The following is a 21192-nucleotide window of genomic DNA, read 5'->3' on the forward strand; positions in this document are numbered from 1 at the left end:
CATTAGGCTGTGTTATGCAGCTTCCTAACAAACCAAACACACTGGGCTCATTATATCGACTTGTTTTTACCCATTAAGGTAAAGCAAATGGACCCAGTAATCTTCCTGGCGCGTTTGCTCACCTATAAAGACAACTTTTCTCAGTTTAAGGAAATTCTAAGGTAACGAAATGGCCGAGTGGTTACGATTCGTCGTCCACGGTTAGCGGGGTCCCGGGTTCGAATCCCGCTCGTGTCTTTTTGGTCTTTAACGTATGAGTTCAATTATTCACTTCAGGGCATGTGGTCCACTCGGAGGATCAGGGCTTAGGGGCCGCCCTGTTCCTCCCTTAGCTCTTTGCTTTTACATGGTGCCTGGCCCTCCGGGGTTATATGGATGGATAGGGAAGGAAGTGTGTATTGGTCGGGGACGCCGAGACCCCGGAAGAGAACTAAGGGATCGGCTGGGGCATTGTTATGGCTCAGACCGATCCCTGAAAGCTTGACTAGCACATAACTTTTTGATTTTTTTTACCCTCTATCTTTTAAACTTTGGTTTAGTTTGATATCTACAGCTGCTCGGCAGGTCTGCGGGTAGTATCAAAATTGAAACAATGGTGTATGTCATAAATCAATGAATATTTCATAATTGACTATAATCAAAACGGAGTTTCGTTTGATCAATTTGACTATCATTATATAATGACGCGATTGCCAATTGACGTAAGAAACGCAATATAAATTATACCGGGAAAGAATAAAGATGTACATTGTAATATAAATATTATTTATACATCTTTCAAATAACGTGTCTTTAATTGTGAGCATTCCAAACAATACAGTAATTCGCAATAGTAATAGAATGGTATATGATAGCACGATCAATGCGTCTCTATTAAATTTAAAAAATATATAATTTAGGCCCCTATGTGTGAAATATTCTTTGATTGACTATGAGCATTCCATACGAATCAATTAATTCGCAAAATATAGCAACAACAAAAGAGAAAGGAAAAAGAGAAAATTCCTTTACCCTAAAAACTGGAAATATAATTTGTTTAAAAAAAAGTCAAATGGGACACTTCATGTATTGATTTAACAGTTTGCAAGGAGTTAGCCTTACATTTTTAGCAAAATTGGGAAAAATCAGATGTTTCTGGAAAATTGCAGCTTGTAAGGGGTTAACCTTGCATTTTTAGTAAAATTTAGATGTTTATGAAACATTTCAAATTGTAAGGGGTGAACCTTGCATTTTTTAGCGAAATTGGGCAAAATCAGAACTTTCTGGATAATTTCGGATTGTAAGGGGTTAACCTTGCTTTTGTTGTAAAATTTGGCAAAATAAGATGTGTATGAAAAATTTCAAATTGTAAGGGGTTAACCTTGCTTTTTTAGTAAAATTGGGAAAATTGAAATGTTTATGAAAAAATTCAAATTGTCAGTGGTCAACCTTGCATTTTTTTAGCAAAATAGGGCAAAATCTGGTGTTTATGGAAAATTTCAGATTGTAAGGGGTTAACTTTGCAGTTTTAGCAAAATTGGGCAAAATCAGATTGGTATGAAAAATCAAAAATTGTAAGGGGTTAACCTTGCCAAATAAGGGCAAAATCAGATGTATCTGGAAAATTGTAGATTAAAAGGGGTTAACCGTGCCTTTTTAAGCGAAATTGGGAAAAATCAGATGTTTCTTGAAAATAGAAGATTGTAAGGGGTTAACTTGGCATTTTTAGCATAACTGGGCAATATCAGATTTATATGAACAATCTCAAATTGTAAGGGGTGAACCTTGTATTTTTAGCGGAATTTTTACATCTGGATTTTTTAGAAGCATCTGATTTTGCCCAATTTTAGTAAAATTTGCTCCAAATTTTGCTAAAAAAGCAAGGCTAACCCCTTACCATTTAAGATTTTTCATACAAATCTGATTGTGCCAAATTTTACTAAATATACAAGATACACCTCTTACAATTTAAAATTTGTCATAAACATTTCTTTTTGCCCAATTTTGCTAGAAATACAAGGTTAAGCCCTAACAATCTGCAATTTTCCAGAATCATCTAATTGTGTCCTATTTTGCTAAAAAAATGCAAGGTTAACCCCTTACAATTTGAATTTTTTTCATGAACATCTAATTTTTCCCAATCTTATTCAAAAAGCAAGGTTAACCCCTTACAATCTGCAATTTTCCAAAAACATCAGATTTTTCCCCCCAATTTCGCTTAAAAAAATACAAGGTTAACCCCTTATAATTTGAAATTTTTCATAAATATCTAACTGTGCCAATTTTCACTAAAAAAGCAAGGATAATCCCTTACATCTGAAATTTTCCAGAAACATCTGATTTTGCCCAATTTTGCTAAAATGCAAGGTTAACCCCTTACAATTTGAAATTTTCCATAAACATCTGATTTTGCCCTAATATTTTTCATACAAACCCGATTTTGCCCTATTTTGCTAAAAAATGCAAGGTTCACCCCTTACAATTTGAGATTTTTCATGAACATTTAATTTGCCCAATTTCGCTGAAAATACAAGGTTCACCCCTTACAATTTGAGATTTTTCATTTCAATCTGATATTGCCCTATTTTGCTAAAAAATGCAAGGTTCACCCCTTACAATTTGAGATTTTTCATGAACATTTAATTTGCCCAATTTCGCTGAAAATACAAGGTTAACCTCTTATAATTTGAAATTTTTCATAAATATCTAACTGTGCCAATTTTCACTAAAAAAGCAAGGATAATCCCTTACATCTGAAATTTTCCAGAAACATCTGATTTTGCCCAATTTTGCTAAAATGCAAGGTTAACCCCTTACAATTTGAAATTTTCCATAAACATCTGATTTTGCCCTATTTTGCTAAAAAAAAATGCAATCTGAACCCCTTACGATTTGAAATTTTTCATAAACATCTAATTTTTACCAAATTTCACTAAAAAAAAAACTAAGGTGAATTCCTTACCTCGGAATTTTTTTCAGAAACATCTGATTTTGCCCAATTTTGCTAATATATGCAAGGTTCACCCCTTACAATTTGAGATTTTTCATAAAAATCTCATTTTGCCCAATTTTGCTTAAAATGCAAGGTTAACCCCTTTCAATCTGCAATTTTCCAGAAACTTCCGATTTTGCCCTAATTTGGCAAAGGTTAACCCCTTACAATTTTTGATTTTTCATACAATTTTGCTAAAAATGCAAGGTGACCCCTTTACAATCTGAAATTTTTCATGAACACCTGGTTTTGCCGTATTTTGCTAAAAAATGCAAGGTTAACCCCTAACAATTTGGAATTTTTCATGCACATTAAAATTTGCCCGATTTTACTAAAAAAGCAAGGTTAACCCCCTTACATCTGAAATTTTCAGATGTAAGGGGGTTAACCTTCCTTTTTTAGTGCCCTAATTTGGCAAAGGTTAACCCCTTACAATTTTTGATTTTTCATACAAATCTGATTTTTTTCCCCCAATTTTGCTAAAAAAGCAAGGTTAACCCCCTTACATCTGAAATTTTTCAGAAACATCTGATTTTGCCCAATTTTGCTAAAAATGCAAGGTTCACCCCTTATAATTTGAGATTTTTCTTAAAAATCTGATATTGCCCAGTTTTGCTAAAAATGCAAGGTTAACCCCTTTCAATCTGCAATTTTCCAGAAACATCTGATTTTGCCCTAATTGGGCAAAGGTTAACCTCTTACAATTTTTGATTTTTCATACCAATCTGATTTTTCCCAATTTGGCTAAAAATGCAAGGTCAACCCCTTACAATCTAATATTTTTCATACAAACCCGATTTTGCCCTATTTTGCTAAAAAATGCAAGGTTCACCCCTTACAATTTGAGATTTTTCATGAACATTTAATTTGCCCAATTTCGCTGAAAATACAAGGTTCACCCCTTACAATTTGAGATTTTTCATATAAATCTGATATTGCCCAGTTATGCTAAAAATGCCAAGTTAACCCCTTACAATCTGCAATTTTCAAGAAACATCTGATGTTTCCCAATTTCGCTTAAAAAAGCAAGGGTAACCCCTTTCAATCTGCAATTTTCCAGAAACATCTGATTTTGCCCTAATTTGGCAAGGTTAACCTCTTACAATTTTTGATTTTTCATACAAATCTGATTTTGCCCAATTTTGCTAAAAAATGCAAGGTTGACCACTGACAATTTGAAATTTTCCATAAACACCTGATTTTGCCCTATTTTGCTAAAAAATGCAAGGTTGACCACTGACAATTTGAAATTTTTCATAAACATTTACATTTTCCCAATTTTACTAAAAAAGAAAGGTTAACCCCTTACAATTTGAAATTTTCCAGAAAGATCTGATTTTGCCCAATTTCGCTAAAAAATGCAAGGTTCACCCCTTACTATTTTGAAATGTTTCATAAACATCTAAATTTTACTAAAAATGCAAGGTTACCCCTTACAAGCTGCAATTTTCCAGAAACATCTGATTTTTCCCAATTTTGCTAAAATGTAAGGCTAACTCCTTGCAAACTGTTAAATCAATACATGAAGTGTCCAATTTGACTTTTTTAAAACAAGTTATTTTTCCAGTTTTTAGGGTAAAGGAATTTTGTCTTTTTCCTTTCTCTTTTATTGTTGCTATATTTTGCGAATTAACTGATTCGTATGGAATGCTTATATAGTCAATCAAAGAATATTTCACAAATAGGGGCCTAAATTATATATTTTTAAATTTAATAGAGACGCATTGATCGTGCTATCATATACCATTCTATTACTATTGCGAATTACTGTATTGTTTGGAATGCTCACAATTAAAGACACGTTATTTGAAAGATGTATAAATAATATTTATATTACAATGTACATCTTTATTCTTTCCCGGTATAATTTATGGCGTTTCTTACGTCAATTGGCAATCGCGTCATTATATAATGATAGTCAAATTGATCAAACGAAACTCCGTTTTGATTATAGTCAATTATGAAATATTCATTGATTTATGACATTCACTTTTGTTTCAATTTTGATACTACCCGTAGACCTGCCAAGCAGCTGTAGATATCAAACTAAACCAAAGTATAAAAGATAGAGGGTAAAAAAAATCAAAAAGTTATGTGCTAGTCAAGCTTTCAGGGATCGGTCTGAGCCATAACAATGCCCCAGCCGATCCCTTAGTTCTCTTCCGGGGTCTCGGCGTCCCCGACCAATACACACTTCCTTCCCTATCCATCCATATAACCCCGGAGGGCCAGGCACCATGTAAAAGCAAAGAGCTAAGGGAGGAACAGGGCGGCCCCTAAGCCCTGATCCTCCGAGTGGACCACATGCCCTGAACCTGTACGAAGGCGCCAACCTGGAACTCGCGGACAGTACCAGCAGCAGTGCTTACCGATTAAGCTAAGGTACTGTTGGTACTTTACGACGGGAAATTAAATCTCTTATAGTGAATAATTGAACTCATACGTTAAAAACCAAAAAGACACCAGCGGGATTCGAACCCGGGACCCCGCTAACCGTGGACGACGAATCGTAACCACTCGGCCATTTCGTTACCTTAGAATTTTCTTAAACTGAGAAAAGTTGTCTTTATAGGTGAGCAAACGCGCCAGGAAGATTACTGGGTCCATTTGCTTTACCTTAATGGGTAAAAACAAGTCGATATAATGAGCCCAGTGTGTTTGGTTTGTTAGGAAGCTGCATAACACAGCCTAATGTGCAAAACAGTCGTGTGCTAGGCGGATCATTACGCAACAATGAACACCGCAATTGTGTATTTTCAAAAGGCAGACGCGTAGATTTCTACTCTTTGTATCTGGGCACATATAGATTCTCACCTTCCTCTTTAGCCTTGGTCAAGGCGCTAGTTGTTTTTTTATCCGGCCGTGGCGCGGTAATGCATGCAGTCATAATGTCTATGCGCTATGCATGCAGTACAGTGCATTAAAAATACAGCGCGAACAGCGACCTCACGCGGCCACTATTTTTATGCAAATCAGTTGGACCCAATATAGCGCCTTGGTTCAATCGTCCATGTGAGGTTTTGGGGGTGGTGCTCATTATGTTAATAGCCTTAATAGCTGACCTTAAATGTCGTTTTCTTATTGGTCGATCGTTGTGAGGAAACTTGCTTAGTAAAACGTGGCACCGTACATAATCTATACATGTACACGTACACGTTATGTGTCTCTGCACACGGCACCAATGCACAAAAACTTTGGTTCCTGTCACGTCCGCAAAAGGCGAATAGCTAGCTGCAAACAATTTGATGACGTCCGGATTTACCAAGGTGTGATTGGACACTCCACATATTAGCCCCGCCTACACTTATCTGTATTCGCATACGAGGTCGTGCGCTAGAAATCCAGCGCAAAATAAAGAAAAACATAATCTTTTGCCGACGATTGAACCAAGGCGCGATATTGGGTCCAACTAATTTGCATAGAAATGGTGGCCGCATGAGGTCGCTGCTCGCGCTGTATTTTTAATGCACTGCACAATGCATGGCCCTAGCGAGGATATCGTTTACGCGCCACGGCCGGGATGAATAACTGTTATAGCGCCTTGACCAAGGCTACTTCCTCTTCAGCTATTTCGACTTTCTTAAAAAGAAAAATAGAGACTGTCAGCGAATCTCCGGGAGTTGAAATAAGGATCGTCCCCTCGATAGACCTCAGACTCAGTAAAGTTCAACATTGGGCTCTTTTTCAACAGCTGTTTTTGCGGAAACTTTACATCTGGATTTTTTAGAAGCATCTGATTTTGCCCAATTTTAGTAAAATATGTTCTAAATTTTGCTAAAAAAGCAAGATTAACCCCTTACCATTTTAGATTTTTCATACAAATCTGATCGTGCCAAATTTTACTAAATATACAAGGTACACCTCTTACAATTTAAAATTTTTCATAAACATTTCTTTTTGCCCAATTTTGCTAGAAATACAAGGTTAAGCCCTAACAATCTGCAATTTTCCAGAATCATCTGATTGTTTCCTATTTTGCTAAAAAAAATGCAAGGTTAACCCCTTACAATTTGAATTTTTTTCATGAACATCTAATTTTTCCCAATCTTATTCAAAAAGCAAGGTTAGCCCCTTACAATCTGCAATTTTCCAGAAAAATTTGATTTTTTCCCATTTTCGCTTTAAAAAAAAATGCGAGGTTAACCACTTTCAATTTGAAATTTTTCGTAACATCTAACTTTGCAAAATTTCACCAAAAAAGCAAGGTTTATCACTTAAATCTGAAATTTTTCGGAAACATCTGATTTTGCCCAATTTCGCTAAAATATGCAATGTTCACCCCTGACAATTTGAAATGTTTCATAAACATCTAACCCCTTACAATCTGCAATTTTCAAGAAACATCTGATTTTTCCCGATTTTGCTAAAAAAAAATGCAAGTTTAATCCCTCACAATTTGATTTTTTTTCATAAACATCTCATTTTGCCCAATTTTACATCAGCTTTTGCTCACAAATTATCAGGTAACTGGATCATTAAACGGGACAGGTGCACATCGGCCTTGGAGCTCAGACCATGTGTCATGCACTCCTCAATGCATAGATGATGCACATAACACTATGGGTAGTACAGGCACAGCTGGGGTTGCTGCCCAAACAATGATGAACGCATTGCGTATGCTTAAAGAATTACCCACAATTCCGGTTTTTACCGTTTAGGTCTGGCTCTAATTACTTTACGCGATCCCCTGACGTCTCATACACTGACTTTAGGCAAAATAGTCAGACTTTCGCGGTCTAGTAACCAGACTTTGACTCTTAACGAAACATCGAATGAAAAGGGAAACATCAAATGCATATTGCAAAAGATCGAATGTAAACATACCGATGAAACATCGAATACAAATAGCTCGAAATGTCAAACATATGTGTAAAACATTGCTCACATATTTGAGAATATCGCAAATATATTGTAAAACAACACACACAATTGTATCGAAAAACATCGCACATTTAATGCAAAAAATCGAACAAAATATTGAAAACATCGCACATATATATCGTCAAAAACATCGCACATATAAATTGAAAATCGCATGTAAATGTAAAACATCGCACACATATATTGAACATCGCACATATATTGTAAAACATCGCACAAATATATTAAACATCGCGCAAATGCTGAAAAACCATCGCACACTTATATTGAACATCGCACATCAATGTAAAACTGATAACAAACACATATTGAACATCCAACATATATATTGCAAAATATTGAATATTGCAACGTTTGACACGCCATAACCGGATTCCATTGAATTTTCGTCCACTTATTAACCATAATGTTTAACATGACGAGATTTAATTTCATAAGAAACCGTCAAATAATGAAGCTATTATGGCCGTAACAACACAGTGTTTTGAGCGCGACCAATACAATCCGAATGCAAGTCGACGTGGGTTTGTCGCGTTCAAAACACCACATTGTTACGATCATGTTATATTTACTGTTCTACGGTTTCTCGTGATATTCAATACACTTATGTTACACATCATGGTTAATCACTGCACGAAATTTCAATTTAATTCATCCAGGAATTTTTTGAGTTATTCATCGGAAACGATTTTGTTCAAAAGTGCAGCATCCGTGTTGAAGCTTTGTGGAGACAACTATCTATGTGGCACGCCCTCTATTGAACGAAACATAAAGGAGGCACGCGCGCAAGTAAGTTTGTCTTGGTGTGAAATAACTACTTGATTTATTCATTCGTATCCCCGCCCTGCAAACAGGGCGCTGTTGGGAAGGGCTGATTAGCTTCCCATCATCTTGTAAAGGAAGTGGAAATGGCATTCCGGGTAGATTATATAAAGACGTATCTGTAGCTGTAATCAAACATTTTAATGTGCACAGTACGTTTTCATCCTTAATTCTTAAAAAAAATATATATATATAAGACTCAGACGAAAACAACATTAACCAGGACAACTTATAAAGGTGCGCTGTTCATGATGCACATATTTTATTGATGATAGCGCGTCACTCGTAAAATGGTTTGATAATTTGACCAATGCTGGTCGAATTATCAACTGACATTCTTGGGCAAGTTCTTCCCAATAGTTTGACAGTTTTTTACCCAATTCAACCCAATATGAGGTAATTTCATACCAGTGCTGGGTAAATTACATTGCCCAACAGTGTTTTATCCAACCTTGTTTTACAGTGTAGGTCTAGAATTATGGAGAAGGAGTGGAAAAATCGAAGTAAGTGGGCGTCATAATTTTTTGTTATAATGATTTATAAAGAACAGTGCTTGAGCGTTAGTATGATATGACGGTGGATATTCGATGACGGCTTCAAATGGCAAAAATGATGCCGGGTGGTCGGACCGATGTACCGGGGAAAGTGCCCCAGCATCAAGTCTTGAGGTCTGGAAAGCCAAGAGTTGAACTAATAATATTATGGAAATTAAGAAGTTGAACTCATTATATTATGGTTATTATGGATCTAAGCCCAGGCTTGGAATAACTTAACGCAACACTTGAAATCTCCCCATCCAACAAGTCTTATTTACTTCGTCAAACAACTCAAACAGAGAAAAGGGAAAAAGGAAAGAAAGAAACGAAAAACGGGGGGGGGGGGGCGATATTATCTTGCAGTGATGTTTCGTATTGTATTGTATTGTAATGTCTGTTTATCATATGTGTAGGCCCTAATTCCTATTTCATTTAAGTTTATTTGAATGAATTTTTAACATTCTTCCATTGTACTCTCAATATTTTAATTGTATTTTAATAGTAATTTTGTGTGAGCTGGGATTCATGGGAGATCAGTGAGTTTTTCTCATTGATTGGATCACCCAGGATAAATAAGAAATAAATAAATAAGGTAATCATAGTATCCAAAACAAAATCTGGTCTGAAAGGCACATTGAATATAATGATTTATGAGCAATTTCCGGCACCCGTTGAGTGCAGTGTATGATCGATTTTCTCATAAGTAAATTATGCAACTTTTGAAAAAAAATGACATCAGCAAAATCGATATTTCATGTCCAATTGTTATATTTTCGAATAGAAACACGATCCAAACTTAGGCAGAATTTTACAGGTTTTTACATCATTATTTTGTGGGCTGGTCGGGGGCGGGGCACATGACTCCGGGAGAGGGCGGTATGTAGATGGCATGCAATGATGAAATCGACCGGCTTGGACCGGTACCGTTTGCACGCACGTACTACACGTTCGATACAACTGCATGGAAAATTTTGGACGGGTACCCATTGCATGTGTGTAGTGCAGTGCAGTGCGATCACACTAAACTTCACCGGTACCGTATACACGTGCTCGAAATTCGCCGGCTGATCGTTCTTCTTCTGATCACGATGGCCGAAGATTCCGTGGTGGAAAGCAGCAAATCGGAGAATGAAAGTCCAACTAAGGAGGTGCTGTCTGCAAGCCAGCAGTCATGCGACGGACCTGGTGCCGTAAAATCGGCGGACAGTGCCGGTAAGAGGCGACATTTTTGGGGTGATTTCGAGTGGATATATTCGGCTAGCGCCAGTTACATCATTCATTCATACAGCACTGCAGCAGTGCCATTGATCTCCATTGCACTGCACGCGTACGCGTCAATGCATAGATTTAAATGGATAAGCCTACACTTCCATGACTTCTGCACTTGTGAACTAATTTCAAGTTGACTGAGGGATTAATCACAGAGGTGTAATTCAAAATCATTTTTTCATAAGTAATAATCATTAAAAAAATTAATTAATTAAAAATTGTGAATGTGAATTGTGATCTCAACTCAAAAATATGCATGAATAATTCGGCCTATGCAAAAGTGATTGTGTACAACAACTTTACAAGGTCAAGGTGTACGTGTGGGTGTCATGATAAACCTTTTTGGTGTACATTGTCCTGTCTAAGTTAAGTGTTACCACAGCTTTTACATGATTCACAGAAAATTAAATACGTAGTGTAGTGGCCCTGGGCTGGAGTTTCAACTTCACTCCTGTCAGTGTCACGCCTGTACTCTGTAGACACATTTAAGTTTTAAGATTAAAAACAAAAGTTGTTTTTCTTTCAGGCTATTTTTTTTTGGAGGGGGTGTACCACTACCAGTTCAACTTAACGCAAATATGGATGAGAACTTACCTTGATGCTTGAAACGTTCACTGCGAAATTCTCTAGAGTTGAAACGTGTTCAACTTTTGCAAATCCGCAGTTCGAATAGGCCATGTCATCACTCATTAGCATTCACATACATATGTACATGTGTTCGCGCCGAGTATATATGAACAGGCCATTAGGATTGGGAGTGTAGTCAAGTCATAATGATCTGGGCACTGACCTGGGATTCAAGGTCCTTTAAAGTAGGCCAAATGGATACAGAGATGGCATTGCAACTGTATTTCATGGTCTGAGGTAAAAAGTACAAAACTTTATGTAAATGATGTACTGGAAAAACCAAAAAACGTTGTGCAAGTGTACGCAAACTCTGGACTAGAAAAGCAAATTTCATCAGTGTTCGTTTTTGGTACCACACGTACATGGTTTTTTTATCCTTTAAACTACAAGGCTGGGTAATTTCACAAAGGGAATTCTTTGTGCTAGCTTTCTGTTGAAATTAATTAAAAAAGGGAAAGAATGTTGCAACCTGACTCTGCTATTTTCTTTATACATGTAGATTCTCAATGAAGGTCCGTAATTGCAAAAGTGGCGATAAGACATGAATCAGGGACTGAGAAACATTTCCAATTTTGTTAGGAAATACTCTAAAAAAAATCTTGACTCTCCATAGACTTTGCACACAACTGCTGAAGTACCGGTAGCGTCAAGTTGCAACATTCGTGTCTAAAAAAAAACAATAGCTCACTAGTTAATATTGAAATTAGTAGAAACTCCTGAAATTTGGACTTTGATACCAGTACCTTGAAATTTGCATATTTTTATCAGAACCTCTTTGGCCTGTGAGGCTGTGGAAACAGTCAGGAATTGTTGTTAATAAAACTTCAGTTTCTGGACAATTTTGGAAGATTTAATGCAATTTTATATCTGCTTTTGTCTGATTATGAGAGAGTGGCATATGGGGATATGAAATTTGTGTAATTCTCTAGTCCTGAAGGATATATGCAAGACCACTATGGCATTACATCATACATGTGAACCACAGCTTATGTAAGCAGCATTTGTAGCGCAGTCACAATACAAGGTCCCAGCTGTGTATTGTGTGCGGTGTGCAATGAATAGGCCATACTACACACACATTGGAATTAGGTAACTTGTGAAGTTGTGTGTGTACACACTGCATTATACCTGGGCTTACAATACCACACATAAGTCTTACCCTTTGAAAGCATTGTTTTCTGAGAAAGAAACTTAAAGGGAATGTACATCATTGGTTTTTGCTGTAATTTTCAGAAATGAACTATTTCAGGGGTTAGTATAATAGATGAAATATTGTTACACTGACATGTTTGACGTTTTGTGTTCGAAAATGCTGGAAAAACCAAGAAAAACAAACTGTTCAAGTAGTCTGGTTCCCTGACTCCACTAAATATAAAATGGATCAATTTACAGATGCCGGAAAATTGTAAGGTAAGGGTACCAGTCTAGCTGGCCTGCACCCGTTCATGAACATGTAACCAATAGCAAACACAATTTGGACTGAATTAATGGTAAATTTGGAGCAGTAGTTGAAAAATAGTTAAGTTTTTCCAACGGTGGTCGGCCGACCACCGCTGGAAATTTTTACAAAAATACCATTTTCTTAAAAATGACTTCACACCAGGTGCCATAATTTTACAGGATGCTTTAGACTGTCATTTACCAACATCCTATTAAGGTATTTCGTAAAAATTAGGTAGTTTGTTTTTTGATGTTTGCAAATGTTGTATATTCCCTTTAAGTAAACACTGCACAAGAGCTTAGACTTCTCAACTTCTTGGTATCAATGATTACAATGTAAATATTGTTAGTTTGTTTATTTGGTCATTATGACATTGAAAACAATTATATTCTTTCCAAAAAACATTATAGTTCAAAAATGAAAAAATTCTCTTATTCTAACTTCAGCTACTGTATGGCAGGCCTAGGTGTTTTTATTTAAATGCTTTTCTACAGTGTCTATGACAAGTGATTTGAACAAATACATTTTTCATAGGTTCTTATCAGTGGACTTTGTATAGAGTGCATGTGCCAAGACTGTGCACATCACGTACCACCCAAACATTTTCATTGAGCACGCAAAAGTTTTTAAAAAAGTTAGCCAAGCCCTTCCCAGATCCTTCAAACTCCATCAGGAGTTTTTGAAGGGTTTCAAAGGATTGAAGAAGGTTTGGCTGAGCCACTATTACTTTTACCCCGGACTTCAGACCCCTAACCCTTAAATATATACAAGAGTTTGTTTTTAGCTGTAATTTTCAGAAATGGACAGATTTGGGGGTTAGTCTTTCATAGCAAATATTGTGACACTGTGCTGTTGAAATTTTCATGGTCATGGATGCTGGAAAAAACAAGAAAATAAGTGCTGTTCTTGTAGTCTGGTTCCCTGACCCTACTTCAGACAAAACAGAGCAATTTTAGACGTCAGAGAATTGTCAGGCTGGTATTGAAAAAAGTCAGGTTTTTTTCAACTATGGTCAGCCGAACATCGTTGGAAATTGATACAAAATTTCCACTTTTTTTTTTAAAATGACAGCACACCAGGTGCCATGATTTCACAGAATGCTTTAAATAGATTATTATTCAGTTACAGTCTGGTAAACAGTAATTTGGTAGTTTTGATGTTGGATGTTTTCAAACGTTGTACAAGGGTTCATGAATTATGCAGAATATTGTTAAATTGAGCATGGTTCGGGAAACTATGGTTAAAGGGAAGATACAACATTTGCAAACATCAAAAAACGAAATGATCAAATTGTCTCAAAATACCTTACTGGATTGTTAGGGAATGACAGTCTAAAGCATCCTGTAGAATCGTGGCTCCTGGTGTGCCTACATTTTCAAGAAAAACAGTATTTTTCCAACGCTGGTCAGCCGACCAGCGTTGGAGGATACTATTTTTTTTTCTTCAAAAATTGCTCCTATTTTTTTCATATTTAGTTATTCCGCATTTTCTTTGCAATTGATTACAAACCTGTGACGGGGGACTAGCCTGCTAGACTGATTCTCTGACCTTACAATTCCCAAAGTCTATAAATTGCTGTTTCATCTTAAGTGAGGTCAGGGAACCATACTACATGAACAAGATTGGTTTTCTTGGTTTTTCCAGCATCTACATCCCCAAAACTTGAAACAAGTCAGTTTAACAATATTTGCCATAATTTGACTGATCCTCCAAATCCATTTATTTCTGAAAATTGCAGCAAAAGCAAATATTGTGCATTCCCTTTAAAGGTTAAAGTTTTAAAGAATTTTCCGTAATGGGTAAATTAGCAGATGATTTTTGGAGTAATGAGTAGATTCCTACTATAAATGACTCAGCCCATTCACCCAAGCAGAGTGTTTCAAAGTTCAAGTTACATCAACCTTGAGCCTAGCACTCTTCCACAGATATGACTGTTTTCACAACCCTGGGAACCTGTTTATCCAGTATATTGTTTACCTGTTGACACAAACCTTTGTTAATCCTGCCCCGCTGTTGGTCAGGAAAACAAACTGGGCACTCCCCCCAAGATTTTGTCTATGAATGCTGGGTTAATTTTTGTATGTGTGACCAGCTATGAAGTGGATAGATAAGCTAAAGATAGATTAGCACTTCAAAAAATCATTGTTTGATGTTCAATGTGATAGCATGTTATAGTATTTGTCCTTTGATGGTGTGGGTCTAGTGGTTGAGGGCTATTAGCTTAAGTGTTTGCTGGAACTGTGATTTTCTTTTTTTATTAAAAAAAAAAATCAGTTTCCGTCATTTTGCACTAATAAATGTGTCAGTTTATCTTGTAGAGTCGTAGTTGATGGTCGAACAAACTAAATGTGTTCAATGTCAATGAGATATTTTCGGTAGACGAAATTGGTCATTAAACGTCTCATTGTATTGAGTTATTTTCAGTGCAATGCGCTATCCAGACGGCTATCTGAACAGTCACCGACAGTCAAAAAATCAATCATCTTCCCCTGCCATGCCTTTATACACAGCCTAGTCACTAACGGTCAGACCATATTTTAAGCCAGCACTATGAATAGTCAAATTCAGTCAACAGACAAAAATGGGCAAGCGGTAGGCACAGCTGGCTTATCAATCAAAGCAACATATAAACAGTCACAGCCAGTCAATCCTGCTTTATGTAGGTTGGGAGTGGGAGCTCTTAACTGTTGAAAACAGTCACTTGATTGATATTGCCTAGAAGGACAACTTGGCACAGAATGTACTGGCATGTTTGCATCTAGGAGGTTTGAAAACTAACTGGAGCTGTCTGTAGCTTCATGCAATTGTTCTTTTTTAACATTGCCGATAATTCAGCTGGCAACATTCTAAAAATCAGAAAACTTCAATACATTGGAAACATGTGTATAACAGGCAATTGCTTCCTCAACTCAGAATTTTTTTTTAATGCAAAAGCAAGTCTCAAATTTGCTCCTGCTGTTGAACATACAATGTATTTTCAGTGCTAAAGTATGACTACCGGACGGTAGTTTCTTACTTTAGTGTTGAAAAGAATGTGTTTTGCACTGTATCCTCAAATCTCTGACAAGACATTCTCTTGCCTTTATTTGGTCTTCATCCGATCTTGTATCGTGCTTCCATTGTCCCTGTGGTGTCCTATAGCTAACAGGCGACGTCTGATTTAATTTGCTGATTAATATCACGTTTCTGTGCAGTGAAAGTCCTTGTAGTGCTGGAAGGCCACGGCATGCACAGCACCAACGAATCGCGACACCAGGGTACATTGTACTTTACACGTGCCCATATAAAGCCAATGTTGGATGTTTAATTCATGTCCATGAATACACAGGATAGTCTTCATTTTCCTCTCATTTTAGTAGGTTCACTGCATGCATGTCATGCAAAGCAAATTTTAACCTTTATGAAGACCAAAAAGCACAATAAAGGGACCACTTTGCTAATGTCACTTAAAGGGAATATACAACATTTGCAAACATCGAAAAATAAAACTACCAAGTTTTTACAAAATACCTTACTAGGATGTTGGTAAATGACAGTCTAAAGCATCCTGTAAAATTATGGCACCTGGTGTGAAGTCATTTTCAAGAAAATGGTATTTTTGTATACATTTCCAACGGTGGTCGGCCGACCACCATTGGAAAAACCTAACTATTTTTCATCTACTGCTCCAACTTTACACTTTTTTCAGTCCAAATTTTGTTTGCTATTGGTTACATGTTCATGAACGGGTGCAGGCCAGCTATACTGGTTCCCTTACCTTACAATTTTCCGTCTTGATCCATTTTATCTTTAGTGGAGTCAAGGAACCAGACTACTTGAACATTTTTGGTTTTCTTGGTTTTTCCAGCATTTTTGAACACAAAACTTCAAAATGTCAGTGTAACAATATTTGATCTATTATACTAACCCCTCAAATAGTTCATTTCTGAAAATTACAGCAAAAGATATATTCACAGGATAGTCTTCTTCATTTTCCCCTCATTTTGGTAGGTTCACTGCATGCATGTCATGCAAAGCAAATTTTACCCTTTCTGAAGACAAAAAAACCACAATAAAGGGACCACTTTGCTACTGTCACTTAGGTAGTTTTTCCAATGGTTATGATTTTTTGTTAAATACACACATGTACATGAAAACCACCAAAGAAGAATTTCAACACATACATGTACACATGCAGCCTTTTGCTGAAAATAATTTAAGTTGATGATTTATATTGCTTTTGACATTATCCTCAAATTTCCATCAAATAGTGGACAACTTGGGTAAGTTTTCCATCCATATTTGATGGAAATTTGAGGGTGATTTGAAAAATGAAACAATAAAGAAGGAAATTATTCAGCATATTATTGCATGTATTATAAGCCTATATGTTTACTCACATTTCAAAAACTGTTTGGGTGGTTTCAGGTACTGTAAAAAAATATATAACCATTGAAAAAACTGCTATTGTGACGATGCGAAAGGGTCCCCTATATTGTGTTTCTTGTCTGAATGAGCTGATGCAACTTTTGGGTTAAGTTGCACATGTAATTATCTAATGTACCATAGGTATATACATGTACATATTCTGTTTGAAGTCATCGAATTGCACCTTTGATACTTAAGCAAGACTATCTGGACAAACCTAGTAAGGCTGGTCGCAGGTCTGGGGCCAGACCTTGTGTTACTTACATGTATGCTCAGCCGTGCATAAATTTAGGCCTACGTAGGCTACGTTACACTTGAAATCCTCCGCACTGCTCCAGGATGTCACTGGCTCTGCCTCAACATATTGACAGTGATTGCTGGAGGCTTTTGCAGGATTGAGGCAGTGGTCACCCCTCCAAGGACCACATTCAAGAAATAAGACTATTTTGCAGGATTGAGGCTGTATGCAATTTTTACATGGAGGCAGTTGGAGGATTTTGCAGGATTGAGGTTGCATCCTAGCAAAAATGCCTGGGGAGTTAGGGTTAACAAATAAATATGACACACTGAGCAAGGAGAGCATTCTGTCGGACAGTGCCAGTAGCAGTACATGATCAAATATTTGCCCAGTCAAATCGCTACTTTTTCCTTTCAAAATTAATCTCAAAGTAAACAAGTATTTGTTTGCATTCAAGCTTGATCCCAAGTGTTACCCCTGAAATGGTCTACCAATATGAATTACATAATGCTGCCTTAAAAAAAATTATCTTCTGGGTGTTTTGGCTCATGCGATTACAAGTTACCTGTACATGATGGTGGGTTACTCAAGGGCAAAGGTTACTTGGCTCTTGCTTAAATCTTTGACTGCTTCACTACTATACTTAATAATACTAAATAACTTTGTGCACACAGTATTAAAGGGAAAATACAACATTTACAAACATTTACAAACTAAGAAAGAGAAAAAAGTGTGTCAAAATGCAAGGTACCGGTATCATCATTCACCCATTTTCAAATTACACGAGTATAAGTTTTATGTAAGCTCAAAATTCTACAGTCCATCATTTGCAGCTATCCAAAAAGTAATTAAATTGTTGAAAAACATACTTGGTTGAAAGTTGAAAGGGGACTAAACTCCCTGTGAAATTATTCTTTCTGGCAAGCTGTCATTTTGAAGAAATCAAGGAAAGAAGGCCTTTCCAACGGTGCGTCTTAATTTCCATCCTTAGTTCATTTTTTTATTCGGTGAAGCGCACACAAGCGTTGACACGATGCACATGCGCGCGGTTGCTATATTTCGCCACATCGGTGTGCGACATCGCATAGCTGCAATCGGCTCAGTGAGAACGTGTCTCGGGCACTGAATTCAGGCCCAATTCAAAACATGATTCAACAACTTTTGATTTGAAATTGAGATCCTAGAATGTTGTTTTTCTCGAAATGTACAGCTGAAGCTGAGCTGAAACTTCATCAGGTTAGTTGTTTAGCACCCTTCTTTAGATGTTGAGCATTTTGGTTGCTTTGAAAGATCAAAATGCACAAATTACAAATGATGGACTATGGGCTCCGTGCGCCAACGAAAGAGGGCGCCCTTTTACCTAGCAACGACGTCCCATGGGCGGGACATTCAGCTGGTTGAAGTGCACCTTTCCTTGTGTGTGACGAACGTACACCAGGGGATCGCAGTGGTACGGCCACGCGCCGCGGCAAAATTGCAGTCAGGCAAGATGGCGTCGGTCGGTCACCCCCAACTGTTCTCACTTTGCCGGTGAGGGGGTACTTGTGAACGGAGCAGATACCTTTAACCTGTGTACAAATGTACATGGGACTAGCTCGATCAGGGTCCAAACTGTATACAGTATAGGTTCTACATATCACACTGTTCACAAGCTATAACTATTCAATATTTCATTCTGATGATTCCAACAGTGAAACACTTTTGTTTGGATTGATAACGTAGTATTTACTGCATAATTCTGAATGGGTCTTTAGTTCTACCTGTGGGGTAAGTGAACCTGGCCTAGTTTTCACAGTACTATTAAGTATGTCAGAGCTGTGTCCAGACCATGTGTAGGAATAGTACAATGTACAAATGACTGATGCAGCAGGGTACGTACCCTGTACAGGGTTCTCCCCAGGTTTTTTTCAAACCTGTGGGGGAAGTTTTGTTGTGATTCACCAACCTGCGAAGCCAGGGCATGGAGTTCGGGGCCCGCTTAAGGGCCCCAGAAAATTTTAAACTTTAGAGGCTCTCTGGTGCATTTTAGAGCAAATCTGGGGAGTCTTTAAGGAAGATTTTTCCTTAAAATTTAGAGGTGACTGTACGGTGTGTGCACTAGTTTTGTGTGCCTTAAAAATACATCGGGCTGCATTTGGCACTGTGGCCATAAACATGATTCTGTTTCGGGACCCTTTTGGCGCTTCGGTTACACTGAAATGACGTCATTGTTCCACCAAAGCTGAACCGAGACTCGCGATTGGTTCACTAACGTTTCAAGATGGCGGAAAGGTCAACAAGTTTTATCAGACGACGTTACTTTGTGTCCCTGGGCGAGTTAGCCCCGGGGATCTATGTTCAAGTGTGAAAAGGCCTTAATTGTGGTTAACAGATTGTGTATTTCTTACATCCTTCTCCACCTACCTTGGGATACATTATGATTATGGTTAAATTAAGGGATTAACTAACATGAACAACAAATAAAGTGTTGTTGAAAAGATGATCTGGAAAAGCCATCAAGTTCATGAACAGTCTCCACAAAAAGGAGTTGTTCAAATATTGGAAGTTGAAAGCCTACCTGGATGTAATTTGCCACAGTGTAATTGCATTTGCAGCCACCTTACACTTGTGCCACCATTTACTAGAACAGGTTAAGGCCAAATACAAAGTCATAAATCCTGAGACTCCCAGTTTAAAAACTGTACTTGGCACCTTTTGGCAGCTGCCCAACTGCTGACAAAACCACACAGAAGTACTTCTAGTAGTTCAACAACATTTTTGAACTGTTCAAGGTCATGGTTTTCAGTAGTGGAAATGTGGAGTTTTGAGATATGTGATGTTCAATGTCATCCTTAATTTTGTCACCATTTGGTTTTTCCATTACATGCAGTTAGTGGGAAGTAAAGGTCATTGACTGCTTCCCATTATTATTAAAACCTGGCAATGAAAAAAAAGTTCTGTCTGAGAGGAAATGATCAATAATGCATAGAAGTGAGCTTTTTCTTTTTGTTCGTTGTACATGGATCTACATGTATAGGCCTATTAAAGGTATACAACATTTGCTTTTGCTGTAATTTTCAGAAATCGATGGATTTGGAGGTTAGCATTTTATAGCAAGTATTGTTACACTAACCTGTTAAAAGTTTTGTGTTCTAAGAAGCGAGAAAAAGATGTAGTCTGGTTACCTGACCCTACTTCAGACGAAACGGAGCAATTTACAGATGTTGGGGAAGTGTCAGTTCAGGGAACCAGACTTAGCTGGCTTGCACCCACCCGTTCATGGATGTGTAATCGCTTGCAAACAGAATGTGGACTAACTAAATTTTGAAAATTGGGGGCAGTATTTGAAGAAAGTCAGGTTTTTTTCAAATGATGGTCGGACAACCATCGTTGGAACTTGACACAAGAAATCCCCTTTTTTTGAAAATGACAGCACACCGGGTGCCAACTTCACAGTTTTTCGCTTAAATTTGGTAGTTTTGTTTTTTGATGTTTGCAAATATTGTATTACCTTAAGTTAAGTACAATGTATTACATGTCATGTGAAGTACCGTAATTTGAGAATAGAGTGACTTTATTAGCATTGAATTTCCCAGCTTTTTCTTGAATTGAATTGAAATTGAACTGAAGCACTTTATCGATCCATCAACGAAAATTACATTTGCTCACCCGTAAAAAAAATATAAATATTTACAAATTTCACAAAAACCCTAAAAATTACAAAGCTCTCACAAAAATACAATTTTGTGTCACAAAAATACAATCTTGCAATTTTGCTTACAGTTACTGAGCATATTCATTCATCACATTCACGCCGTTAGTCAGCAATTTTGTTGTCAAAGATTACCACACGGGGGTTGAGTTCAAGACCTTTTGAAGTCTTTCAGGGGGGCAGACAATTTATTGGGAATGCCAAAACTTTTGTGCTATAATCTTTTGTGCAGTGCATACCGCATGCACTGATTCTTCATGGCTGGTTGGTCGCTTTGAAAACGGATAATGCCTACGTGCAAGAGAGGGC

At 37.2% G+C, this 21192-nt stretch overlaps 1 protein-coding gene across 1 annotated transcript in view; it reads left to right on the forward strand.

Moving 5' to 3' along the window:
- Positions 1–10201: 10201 nt before the first annotated feature.
- Positions 10202–21192, forward strand: part of LOC119727929 (clustered mitochondria protein homolog) — a 57320-nt gene continuing 46329 nt past the window's right edge. The window contains exon 1 of the mRNA XM_038200012.1: positions 10202–10422. Coding sequence (XP_038055940.1) covers positions 10299–10422 — 124 coding nt within the window. The 5' untranslated portion in view covers positions 10202–10298. The remainder of the gene's footprint in view (positions 10423–21192) is intronic.

The sequence above is a fragment of the Patiria miniata genome, unplaced genomic scaffold, assembly GCF_015706575.1.
Source record: "Patiria miniata isolate m_02_andy unplaced genomic scaffold, ASM1570657v1 HiC_scaffold_1, whole genome shotgun sequence".
Classification (NCBI taxonomy): Eukaryota; Metazoa; Echinodermata; class Asteroidea; order Valvatida; family Asterinidae; genus Patiria; species Patiria miniata.